This window comes from Penicillium soppii (assembly GCF_028829465.1).
Source record: "Penicillium soppii strain IBT 18220 chromosome Unknown utg000010l, whole genome shotgun sequence".
In the NCBI taxonomy this organism is placed as follows: Eukaryota; Fungi; Ascomycota; class Eurotiomycetes; order Eurotiales; family Aspergillaceae; genus Penicillium; species Penicillium soppii.
This window is the reverse complement of record NW_026643240.1, coordinates 1,022,643-1,035,379: the sequence shown is the minus strand read 5'-3', so window position 1 is coordinate 1,035,379 and position 12,737 is coordinate 1,022,643. Positions and strand designations below refer to the sequence as shown.

General features: G+C 51.7%; 4 protein-coding genes across 4 annotated transcripts; 3 read left to right on the top strand and 1 right to left on the bottom strand.

Moving 5' to 3' along the window:
* Positions 1 to 19: 19 nt before the first annotated feature.
* N7529_011052 (retromer subunit VPS17) lies at positions 20 to 1,886 on the top strand (the record flags this gene model as incomplete). Its single annotated transcript, XM_057246578.1, has 3 exons — positions 20 to 439; positions 506 to 959; positions 1,024 to 1,886. The coding sequence occupies 3 exons, from the start codon at positions 20 to 22 to the stop codon at positions 1,884 to 1,886; spliced, it is 1,737 nt and encodes a 578-aa protein (XP_057091927.1).
* Positions 1,887 to 2,159: 273 nt separating this feature from the next.
* N7529_011051 (GFA family protein) lies at positions 2,160 to 2,558 on the bottom strand (the record flags this gene model as incomplete). Its single annotated transcript, XM_057246577.1, has 1 exon — positions 2,160 to 2,558. One exon carries the CDS (start codon positions 2,556 to 2,558, stop codon positions 2,160 to 2,162), a length of 399 nt encoding a protein of 132 aa, XP_057091926.1.
* Positions 2,559 to 2,957: 399 nt separating this feature from the next.
* Positions 2,958 to 4,092, top strand: N7529_011050 (putative nucleoside-diphosphate-sugar epimerase; the record flags this gene model as incomplete). The annotated part of the gene is made up of 3 exons (XM_057246576.1): positions 2,958 to 2,977; positions 3,028 to 3,233; positions 3,293 to 4,092. 3 exons carry the CDS (start codon positions 2,958 to 2,960, stop codon positions 4,090 to 4,092), a joined length of 1,026 nt encoding a protein of 341 aa, XP_057091925.1.
* A 748-nt stretch (positions 4,093 to 4,840) lies between these two features.
* Positions 4,841 to 11,976, top strand: N7529_011049 (putative THO complex component (Rlr1); the record flags this gene model as incomplete). The annotated part of the gene is made up of 2 exons (XM_057246575.1): positions 4,841 to 9,690; positions 9,750 to 11,976. The coding sequence occupies 2 exons, from the start codon at positions 4,841 to 4,843 to the stop codon at positions 11,974 to 11,976; spliced, it is 7,077 nt and encodes a 2,358-aa protein (XP_057091924.1).
* Between the last annotated feature and the right edge of the window lie 761 nt (positions 11,977 to 12,737).

Here is a 12,737-nt window from a genome sequence, read left to right as displayed (position 1 = left end):
ACGTCGACTTCCAACCAATATGGACTATTCTACAATCACCACCGATCATCCCACTGAAGGCTCACCCTGGGGTTCACCGCGCGCTGAGCGAGGAACCTTACCCACCTCCAGCAATGACATCCCATCCTCCCCTTTGCCAGGCCAGGAGCAATTCGCGGATGAAGCGGGCCGAGGCCGCAATGAAGAACCGCAGTCTCCAGATCTCTCTGCGCAGCTGCAGAGTGCACAATTAGGAGATCCGGACTACCCCCAGGAACAATCTCCGTTCGCGGCGCACCAGTCTCCAAATGCTCAACAGCAATCACCTACCCCCGCACAATATCAGACCGAACAAAGACAAAACTCGCGACCTTATGTGCCCACCTACAAGATTCAAGGTAAAATTACCGGTTTGGAGAGGACGGGAAAGAAAGACCCTATCCTGCGTTTCGAAGTTCACGTAGGTCTGCACCGTTGAGCGCATTGTGCGTCTACATTGGCTAATTGAGGTTTCCATTGACTGCAGACCAATATCCCCAAGTTCCGCACAACCCAGTATCGTGACGTACGCCGTACCCATTCTGAGTTCATCAAGCTCGCAGACCACCTGGTGTCAGCCAACCCGGAATGCCTGGTCCCCGCCGTGCCCTCGCCTGTGACACCGGCGGGAGCCGGCACCGAGGAAGATGAGATTAGGATCAAATCGGCAATGCAGAGATGGCTCAATGTTGTGCTCAGTAATGAAGTACTCATTCAAGATGACGAGGTCGTACTTTTCGTGGAGAGCGATTTTGGCTATAGTCCTGTGCTGCGGATGAAGCAGCCTGCAACAGGCGTACGACGCAAGATGCTGAAACAATTCGCACCTCCACCGGATGACACGCCTGAGCTGCAAGCCGCTCGACCAATTGCCAAGATGTTCTACTTGAGCTCAATGGATTCGAGCCACAAAGTTGACAGGGTGGTCAAGGCCCGCCGTGGTATGTCAATTGATCCGATTTATTCCCTGCTATATTTTTTGTTGTCTAAACTAACTGCATCAAGGCGTTGGTTTGGCTGAAGCTGATTTCGGTGTGAAGCTTGGCCAAATGCACGTGCAGGAAACCCATCCTGGCTTGGGCGCAGCTTACCGCAAACTTGGCAAGGTTATTCAGACGGTTGGCGATTATCACGCCGTTCAAGCTACAGCAGAAGCCACTACTCTCGGAGAACCATTAAGCTATCATTCATCCGATGCTTTCATTGTGAAGGAGACCCTGACCAACCGACACATCCTGCTTCGCGATCTACTCCAGGCCCAACAAACCGCGCGGAGCAAACGTGCCGCTGCTGACCGCTTGAAGGTCAGCTCATCGGTGCGCCCGGATAAGGTAGATGAAGCAATTAATGCTCTCGAGGAGGCTCAAAACCACGAGGACTACTTGACCAAGCGAACCCAGCGTGTCACATCGAACCTCCTCCAAGAGAAGCGCCGCTGGTTTGACCGAACCACCCAGGACCTTTTGTCTAGTCTACGGGAGTACACTATTCGTCAGATCGAAGCGGAGCGTCGTACTCTGGCAACTCTGGAGAGTGTCCGGCCCGATATCCGTGCCATTGACGCCTCTGGTGGTCTGAGCCGACTAGGTCGCGAATCTCATCCCACGGTGCGCCGTCCAAACATGGCTTCGAGCCAAGGACCTAAGGGTGACTCGTGGAGTGGTGTTCCCCGCCGTGTTGACAATGTCGGGCGCAGCGGTAGCTTCACTGCCCCATCACTTGCCGATGATGAGGATGACGCGGGAGGCCAGGGCTCCGGTCAAGGGCGCAACCGAGCCACTAGCCAGGTTGGGTCCATCGCGGAGGAGGACGATGATCGTCTTGATGCGCGCAATGCAGCCAGCCGGCTGGCCACCAGCACATTCTGATCGGGTTCCCAATATGAAACGAGTCTGTACATGTAGCCCGGGCACGAGTTTGTGATTCCCCTCTCTTCCCTAACCTGTTCGTGTCCTTCCATTATGTTATCTAAGCCTATAACCACCATTGTCGTTCATTCATTCTTGGTCATTCTGAGTACTTCTACTTAATCACAATGGAATAGTAGTGACGAGTAGTCATATGCAGGAGCAGCATTTGATTTCAGGGTTCCTCCGACTTCGAAACGCTACTAGCATTAAGTTATACAGAATAATGCCTCATCACTGACTCCATACATCCCATCTTTGCGCCCCATCTTCCGGTACTTCAAACCAACTCGCTTTCTCGGCCAGGAAAATATGATGGCTAGGTCTCGGAATTTGTGTTTCTCCCTCATTGAGCGTTCCTGCAGCCAGGCCTGTAAGCTCAGGGGAGCGATCCAGAGTCATACTGATTGTCGACCCGCAACGCGGACAGAAGCTTCTTGTGGCAGTGTTGGTTGCACGCCGTTCTGTGGGCTTGACTTTCCATTGAATATCCCCAGTCGCGAAATGTGCCCAACTCTGGTACGGCGCGCCAGCTTGTTTACGGCAGGTGGTGCAGTGGCAATTGACCAATTTGGTTGGAGGGCTTGAGGTCGTGTAACTAATGTAGTTGCAGGCGCAATTTCCGGAGGCCATTGCGATAATCTTTTCAAGTGGAAATGATATGTTTTGGATATCAATTGAAGTTATAAACAACTGACATCATGCGGGGTAAGCTGTTTAATTAATTACTGACCACATGTAATTAGTTACAATATTTGTACATGTACTCAGAATATCTCGGACCTAAGATCCGATTACTGTCTCATATATCTGCCTTCATATGCAAGATATAGGTGAAAGGCAAGTCTCTGTGTAATTTGCAGCTTCTCAAGAGTAACTTTCAAACCCCCACCTGAATCTCGGAGAGATTATCACAAATGATTTCAAAGCACAGCACGTAACCTTGGAATCTTGGATTTACTTAAGTCAAATTCGTGCTTTCTTCTTGACACTACTCATCTGCTTTGTTGCTACCTACCTATCAATTTCATTATGGCTCCCAAGGTTTTCCTGTATGTTCTCAGAGTTCTAGATTTCGAGCACTTGATCTGATAACCCACAGCACCGGCGCTACCGGTTACATTGGCGGAGATGGTTTGTTTGCCATAGCCAATGCCCATCCTGACTGGCAGTTCTCGGCTCTGGTCCGTAGCCAGGAAAAGGCTGCTCAAGTTACAAGCAAATACCCCAAGATCCGGACCGTGATCGGCGATCTAGACTCGTCTGACTTGATTGAACATGAAGTCAAGAATGCCGACATTGTCTTCCGTATGTCTATCTAGATTTATACATAAAAATATATCATGCCACTCACAGTTGAAACACAGATTTTGCCGACTGTGATCATGTTGCTGCAGCTCAGGCCATCGCCAAGGGCTCGCAGCATCACACACCCGAGCACCCACTGTGGATCATCCATACCTCCGGCACCGGTATATTAACAGTTGAAGACCAGCGCGCTGGCACTTATGGAATCGAGCGACCTAAACAGTATAACGACTGGGATGGTGTCAGTGAGCTTGTCAATCTCCCAGCCGATGCCTTCCATCGCAATGTGGATGTAATTATCCTCGGTGCTGGTCAACAGAACCCGAGCAGTGTCAAGGTTGCTGTTGTTTGCCCACCAACTATCTATGGTCCTGGTCGTGGTCCCGGTAATACCAAAAGTGTTCAGGTCTACTGGCTCAGTGCAGCTGTGTTGAAGCGCAAGCAGGGCTTCCTGGTCGGAAAGGGCGAGAACGTATGGCACCAGGTCCACGTTCAGGATTTGAGCAATGTGTACTTGGCTTTGGGCGAAGCAGCCTCCGAGGGAGGCGGCAAAGCTACCTGGAATGACGAGGGCTACTACCTGGCCGAGAATGGATCGTTTGTTTGGGGTGATGTCCAGCGTGCAGTTGCACAGGCTGCTTTTGATAAGAAGCTTATTGCTTCTCCTGGTGTGGAGTCTTTGGACGGTGATCAGACAACCGATCTTCATCCTGCTGGAATATATGCTTGGGGATCCAATTCCCGGGGTAATTCGCTTCGTGCTCGCAAGCTCTTCGGATGGTCTCCCCAACAGCCTAAGTTGTTTGACCTGATTCCCGAGATTGTTGAGGTTGAGGCCAAGGCTCTTGGATTGCTGTGATTTTGGGCTTTCACAGATTTTGTAAAACATTGAATCGAAATTTTGATAGCACCTAAGGCTTTCCCAGTGTTCAATTCCCCCTAGATGTGCATTGCAAGATTGTATAGAACATCGAACAAGTCTCCAAGCACCTGATACTGAGCTTACGCTCTATCTATACTAAAGCATAACCAACGGTTCTGGATTTATCATCTCAAACGGACCAGGAAAAGGTCTTAGAGGTTTCTCAACAAAAAAATGGAGCTCATGTTCACCATATGGAAGTAAAGAAAGGTGATTAAAAAGGATATTCACGAGTCTGGCTGAATTTTATAGACTAATGCAGAGATTGTAACGTATCATTAATCTATCAAATGAATGGAATAATTACATAAGGGATCATTTATTTACCAAAAGTGAGAGCAATTGGTCTCATTGAGTGCATAAATTGGGATTCATAGGCTGAGTAGATAATTGACACCTGAGGCACTTAAGAGGCACTCGGCTGGATCTTGGGACCGAAGCTTCGACCCATCAGCATCTTCTATCCTCACCTTACACGCCGTTAGTTTCTCAACCTCTTTCGCACGGGTCATATTTACTGGTATGCTTGCTATGCATGTTCATTTCATTCACTTCGTGACTGCGATCTCATTACAATTATTGACCTGTGTTCTTTCGGGTTTGTACAGAACGACTGCATGAGTTGCTCCATCTCAGTATTCCGTCCCACGCTCACTCCCCCTCGCGTCTAATTCGGATACCCACCATGGCGCCTGGGCAGGGTGGTAAGCGGAAGCGCGTTGAGCGCTCATACTCTGGGGACTCCGCGAGCAATGACAACCTGCGACCTTCTCCCCATCGTCCTGGGACCCTGAATATGGCGCATCACCCTAACAACCCTGGACACCAATCCCCTTCTCCCCGGGAGCAGAACGACTCGCGCGATAGATCTCGCAGACAACCGCATCGCAGCCGGGCTGGTTCCCGACGCGGATCTCACGACGGTCAGAATTTTTCGAACCCGCAGCACAGAGAGCCGAACGCGATGTCTCCTCCCCCCGTCAGTCAGTCCAAGGAAACCGCGGAATCAACGCCTTATAATGCCGACTCGACTGCTTCGCAACCTACACCCTCTCCTGCATCAAATACTCCTTTACAGCCGCATGTCAACCCACCTTCCCAAGCTGGCTCTGAGGTCACTGCCCGCCGCCTCTCTCCTCCTCCGTATGAGTATGAATATGTTACCGATAATGCTGTCAAGGAATGGACTTCGACAGGGAAACAAACAGTGATAAAGCAAGGGTCTGCAGCTCGTCTTCAACAGGACCTTCCTCAGCTCGCATCCATCTACCAGGAGCTCCTTCGGTCTGCGATTTACGGTCGATTGTCTCCTTCAGATGCGGGTACTGCTGTCAAAAATATCATCGGCGATCATCCAGCTTCTCGTGATATCGATATGGAGGCCCGGATCGAAAGTGTTTCAACCGATGAACTCGACCCACGCTCCTTATTCCTTGATACTCTTTCGATCATGACGGACGCCGACACTTCGAATCCAGCCCTCAAACCATTTGTTTTTGCGACCGGTATCGATGCATCGCTCATGCGCCTTCAGCTCGATACGCCGTTGTTGCAGGCCTTGGGGTTAGTTCGCGAAACTTTTGCGCGAATGGGCATTCGCAAGCAGACCAATTTACTTTACCGGCAATCCAACTACAATCTTCTTCGAGAAGAATCCGAGGGATATTCTAAACTGCTTACCGAGCTTTTCACCACCAGCAACAATGAGCCGCCGTCAAGCGAGGTGGTTGAAGATACATTTGAAAGAGTCAAGGCCATGATTGGCGCATTTGATATGGATGTTGGTCGTGTGCTCGATGTTACGCTGGATGTTTTTGCTGCGGTCCTTGTCAAGCAGTACCGCTTCTTCGTGAAGCTTCTGCGGGCCAGCTCCTGGTGGCCTAAGGAAGACCTCTTCCATCACCTGGAAGCAGACCGTCGTCATTCCGGTCTTCCAAATTGGGCGCTTCCTGGGTCATCTGGTTGGATCACAACCGAGGAAGAGCGGTCGGCTATCATGCAAGCGAACGAGGAGCGTGACCGTCACTTCTGGGATCGAGTGAGGGAAATTGGACTCCGTGCATTTTTCGAGATCGGCCGCAAGCCAATCTCCAACGAGGAGAAGCAGCGGAATCTGTCAGAAATGAATGGCTCATCTTTTGAGGAAGACGTCACCCGCTCATGGCTTGAAGAAACAGGCACATTACCGCCCAAAGGCAACCGGGTTGCAGCACAGCTCCTTGGTTTCAAGTTACGATTCTACTCTTCTTCGGCTCGAACCAAGGCCGATGTTCTTCCCGATAACCTCATTTACCTTGCAGCCCTGTTGATCAAGGTCGGGTTCATCTCCCTTCGTGACCTCTATGCTCACCTTTGGAGGCCCGATGATACCATGGACATCTTAAAAAGCGAGCGAATGGCAGAAAAAGCCGAGCGGGTGAAAGCTGGCCGACCAGGTGGGGGAACCAATGCTTTGATGATGGCCGGCGCTTTGTCAGACGATACAGTTCCCCCTTCCCGCTTGCGTGACGAGCCGCGGTTGACAACACCTGCGAAAGACCCAGAATCCGACCAAGGTGTACCAAAATCGGAAGATGACCTGCCAGAACCGTCAGACCAAAAGGTTCTATTGCTCAAGAGCCTTCTCGCCATCGGTGCGATTCCTGAATCTCTATTTATTCTCAGCAAATTCCCTTGGTTGATGGAAGCATACCCCGAGCTGCCCGAATTTATTCATCGAATTCTCCATCACTCATTAGACAAGGTTTATTCACAGTTCCGACCAACCTTTTCTACCGGCGACTTCCCCGGAGCTCAGTACATGGTAACCTCGGATCCAAACAGCTATTCCAAGGGCCAAATTGGACTTACGCCCCCTCCTGCGAGGCGAACTTTGAGATGGGCTCAATTGGATAAGGAAGACACCAATGATGGCACCGATTATCGATTTTATTGGGATGATTGGGCCGACAACATCCCGATTTGCCAATCCGTCGATGATGTCTTTGCACTTTGCTCCTCCTTCCTTAATCTCTCTGGTCACAAGATTGGACAAGATGCAAGCCTCCTCGCAAAGCTTGTTCGCATTGGTAAGGGGAGCTTGGTCCAGGATAGATCTGAGGAGAACAAAACACGTTGGCGCGACCTTTGCAAATGTCTTCTCCTACCCGCGGTTAGTCTGACAAAGGCGAACCCCGGTGTTGTCAACGAGGTGTTTGATCTCATCAGTTTCTTTCCCCGTGATGTTCGATACAACATGTACGCAGAGTGGTACTCTGGACAAACATCACGGTTGCCAGACATCAAAGAAGCATTCGACCAAGCCAAAGCGGAGACGAAAGACACCCTCAAACGACTCAGCAAGACCAACATTCGTCCCATGGCCCGTGCATTGGCAAAGATTGCCTACGCCAATCCCGGAATTGTCATCAACGTCGCCATGGGTCAAATTGAATCGTATGAGAACCTCATTGAAGTTGTGGTTGAATGCGCCCGCTATTTCACATTCCTTGGTTACGATATCTTGTCCTGGTCACTCATAAATTCGCTTGGTCAGAAAGGGCGCAGTCGTGTCCAGGAAGGTGGTCTTCTGACAAGTCGATGGTTGAACGCCCTCTCGACATTTGCCGGCCGAGTCTACAAGAGGTACTCCGTGATGGACCCTACGCCTGTTCTGCAGTATGTCGTCGAGCAGCTTCGTCACAATAACTCGACCGATCTTATTGTGTTGGAGCAATTGATAAGCTCAATGGCAGGCATCATTACAGACAACAACTTCAACGATGCTCAGATCCAAGCCATGGCCGGTGGTGAAGTTCTCCAATCTCAGACGATCCTGCAACTGCTTGATAAGCGCCATGAATCAAAGGTCACCTCTAAGCGGTTGCTCAAGTCCTTGACACATACTAGACTTGCTGGTCAGCTGTTGGTTGCCATTGCCCAAGAACGCCTCACTTGTGTTTACAAGGAGACATCCTCGGAACTCAAATTACTTGGCAATATCTTTGACGAAATCCACCGCATTCTCACTCAGTACCTTGACTTACTTCGCAGCAACCTTTCAGTCGATGATTTCGATTCTTTCGTTCCGGACTTTTCATCCCTCATCAAGGAGTTTGGAATCCAGCCTGAAATCGCGTTCTGGATTCGGCGGCCCAGTATTGCCCAAAAAATAACAAAGATTGAAGAATCAAAGCAAGAAAAGGAAATCTCGACTGTGGATGACACCGCTAGCTCTAAGCCGAACGGTGACAGCATGGACACGGCCGAGGATGGCGAAACGGCAACCAAACCGGAAGATACCCCCGCAGATGCCATGGATGTCGACAAGGTCGAATCAGCAACTACGAGTGTGATTGAGGGTCCTGATTCTCTTCAAATCCCTGCCGTCAATGCCGAGCCATTGGCCGCAAATCCTGTCATGCAAGATCTGATCGAGAACGTCAAATCTGCTTTGCCTATGGAGACATGGGAGACTGTTGGAGCCCACTTCTATGCAACATTCTGGCAGCTTGCCCTCTATGATATTCATATCCCACAGAAGTCCTACGAGGATGAGATTGACCGGCTCAAGCGACGAGTAGTATCCATCAACAGTGATCGATCTGATCTCAGTGCGGCGGGCATTGGGCGCAAGGACCAACAGAAGAAGCAGATCACCCAATTGCAAGAACGTATCTTGGAAGAGAACAAGAATCACTTGAAGGCGTACGGACAAACCCGCTCTCGACTACAGAAGGAGAAAGATAGGTGGTTTGCAGGCATGCATGGCAAGCATGACTCTCTCAATGTTGCCTTGTTAGAGCAATGTTTCATTCCTCGACTTCTTTTGTCCCCTCTTGATGCCTTCTTTAGCTTCAAGATGGTGAAGTTTCTTCACAGCTCAGGAACTCCCAACTTCCGCACGGTTGGCATGCTCGACCAATTCTTCCGCGAGCGCAGGCTCACTTCTGTCATCTTCATGTGCACCTCAAAAGAAGCGGACAATCTTGGTCGCTTTTTGAACGAGCTTTTGCGTGACCTCGCCAGATGGCATGCCGACAAGGCTATTTATGAGAAGGAAGGTTTCGGAGCCAGAAGAGATCTTCCTGGATTTGCAAAGAATGTCGACTCCGAGGGTGAGCCAGTGAAGTTCTTGGAATTCGAGGAATTCCGTCGTTTGTTATACAAATGGCACCGTTGGTTCTCCAACGCTCTCAAAAGCTGTCTTAACAGCGGTGAATACATGCACATCCGAAATGCCATCAGTGTGTTGAAGGCTGTTGTTCAACATTTCCCTGCTGTCAATTGGATTGGCAGAGACATTCTTAATTGCGTTGATCGATTGAGCAAGACCGATGAGAGAGACGATGTCAAAATTCCCGCCGCCTCGCTGATTGGTGACCTCAACCGACGAGAGAAGAAGTGGATGTTACCGCAGGCTTTCAATATACTCGCTGCGCCGCTCCAATCTAGACCTCAACAATCTGCCGATAAAGCTGGAAAGGCTGGGACACCAGGATCTGCCACACTCTTGAATGCTTCAGCCCCAGAATTCAGCCCCCCGGGAGCCTCAAAGTAAGTAATTCTTTTCAGCGCCTGAACTCCCTCGCGATAACTAACCTTTCGACCATTAGCCCAGAGGGAGTTACAAAGTCAGAGCAATTCGGCAAGACTGAAGTTGAAGATGGTGAGATTGAGGATGCGAAGATGGGCGATATAAATTCAGGAAAGGGCGATGAGATCAAGCCCGTTGGTACGTCTTCTCAGGCTGGATCGACTACACCTTCCGTCGCTGCCGAGAACAATCAAGACCTCCCATCTGGAGATCAAGCACGATCTCGACCCGATTCGGGACGTCAACCCGACATTCCTAAACGACCTGATCTCCGTCAACAAATTCACCCCCCTGTTCGTCCACCGGCCCGCCACAGCGATGGAAGGCTGCCTCCACGCCCTGAGGGATTGGATGATCGACGAGATAGACACCCTGACTTCGGTCCCCGCGGTCGTCATGGTGGCCCTGACCATGGCCGCTCCTTTGATGGTCCGTTGAACGATGTCCGAGGGCGCCTCAATGAACGTCTTGGCGATCGTGATCGCGACTTCCCCATGCGACCTCCAGCCGACGATCTAATGCGTGGACCGCCTCGCGATTCTCGCACTGGTCGAGAGAATGGTTGGCCTATGGATCGACCGGGTCGTATGCGTGGACCTGGCCCTGGGCCCGGACCTGGACCTAATGATTCCTTCCACGGGCGCGATGGCCCTGTGCGGGGAGAGCTGATGCCTGACCCCATGGACCGACCTGTTGATAATCGACGTGGAGATTCATCCAGATCGGAAAAGGATGACCGCAGGCCTTATCCACCACGCCCTGTATCACCATCCCGGCCTACTGACTTGCCAAACCGCCCGGAACGATTCCCACCTCCCGATGATCGCCGTCCTCCTGGCTTCACTGGTTCCCCTCGGATTGATAACCTTCCCAGGGGCCCTCGCAGTGATCGACCAGTCGATCCTAGGGATTCTGCCTCAGGCCCTGATTTGAGTCACGGTCGCCTTCGCCAGCCAGAACCTCAAACTGACATTCCTGCTGGACCCAGAGGAAGACGTGGTGGACGCAACAACGCCTCCGGGCAGCCTCCCCCTAATACCAGCTCAGTCAATGCTACCGCCCCCCTCCCAGATCGCCAGGCGCCCACAGGCCCTAGCCGACAAAATGGACGTCTGGCACCTGAACAAGCTTCCGCCCCGTCACAGCCCTCAGGCTCGACCAGTGCACCTGAAATTCATCCAGATCGCCTCAGACTCGTCAATGATGTAGCCCCCAATGCCCCTCCCTCTGGTCCCCGTGGTGGCTCAACCCCACAGCAGGTGCCACGAGGCCCTGCTAGCTCTTCTGTGCAATCTGGTCCGCCTGGCCCCCCGCCTCCCTCTGGGCCTGCTGGTGCTGGCTTCGGTGGAGAGCGTGGCCGTGGCGATAAACGTTTCGCCGGACTCAACAACGTGCTTCAGCAGTCCGGTGGTGGCGGTGATCGCAGTGGAAATCCCCCATCTGTTCGCGGACGAGGCGCCAATCGCCAATCCAACACAATGGAAGCACCGCCAGCTCAGCCTCCAAACCGTCCACCTATGGGACCTGCAGGACCTAACGAAGACCAATCTCGCAATCGGCCCAATGGTGGCCGGGTTGCCGACCTAATTGATGATGTTGTCGTTTCTGAATCAGGTCGCTCTGGACGTACTGGTGATCACAGCCGCGAATCAGACTCCAACCGCGAGAAAGACCCCGAGCGCCGTGAGGGTAGCAGCAATGGCCGCAATCGACGTGATGGCCGCCGAAGTGATCGTGAACGCAGCCGCAGAAGCGATGTAGGCGGCGGTGGTAGTCGCGACGACAAGGAACGCGCTGGTGAACCCCGTGAGACCCTACGTCGGGTCCAGAGCTCGCGCGAGGAGCTTAGACGCCGCGATCGACGCGATCGCCCAGATGGACCACCGGAACTGGCCGGGCCACCTGCCACAGGCAGTAATGCCCAAGAAGGCGAAGGCCGTTTACGCCCTTCATCGTCTCAGGCCGTACCGCCGCCCCCTCCACCTCCCCCGCCTCCTCCGCCTGGAGGAAACGAACGTCGTTTCAACGCGGGTGGTGGTGACCGGGGAGCTCGAACCGACAACCGGGATCGCGAACGCGAGCGTCGCGGCGACCGACGTGATCGCGATCATCATCGCGAAGGCGGGAGCAACTCTGGTGGCACTGGACACCGTAAGCGCGCTCGACAAGGTCCTGAAGACAACACCGATGGTGGTCGTGGCATGAGGATGGGAAATGACAACAAGCGCCCTCGTCGAGGAGCCTGATCTTTCCTCATTATACCCGATGTTGAACTCTTGAAGGAACGATCGAACTTGCTTCTCTTAAAATTCAATTTTCTCTTCTTTTCTCTTCTTTCTTTGCTACGATATTTCTCGACACTGCCTCAATTCTCTCTCATATCTCTCGTCTCTTGCATTCTGCCTGGTGTTTGGGGACTAACAATTTTACTTCTCTATATGTCTTTTTCTTTCTAAATGAACACCATAGGAATGCAATGCATTGTTGAAATATAATGCAAACAAAAATATTGAAAATACCCAGTTACATACATGTATAGACAACTAGAAGCCGAGGGTCTTGGGACTTAAGGTGGATTCGGGAAATAGAATGGAGAAAGCAGTAGTATGGTTCAATGCTAAACTAAATGCTGGAGTCTAAGACTCCAGCCTCTAGACTGACTAAATATAACTGGGGTTATGTGAGAGCCCTCGCACTGCGGGTCTTAGCCCTGCGCCAGTTCGCACCTACGAACTGGCCACCTCGCAGTCTTACGCAGACTGCGTTAGTCAGGAAAAGGCTCAGCGGCCCGACATCCCAGTTGCCCCGCCCTTACTGCCGGCTAAACTTCGGCCTTCGCAAGTACCTCCGTGTCTCTTTGAGGTATCAGTGGATCTGCATCTTGTTCGTGTACTCACATTTGACGTATCTTCTAAAGCTTTGGTCTCGTAAGCTTGGTCCGATTTCAAAGACTCTATAAAGGTTCCGGAGTGACCCTGTATCTGCATCATCTCTGTCAACCTTTGTC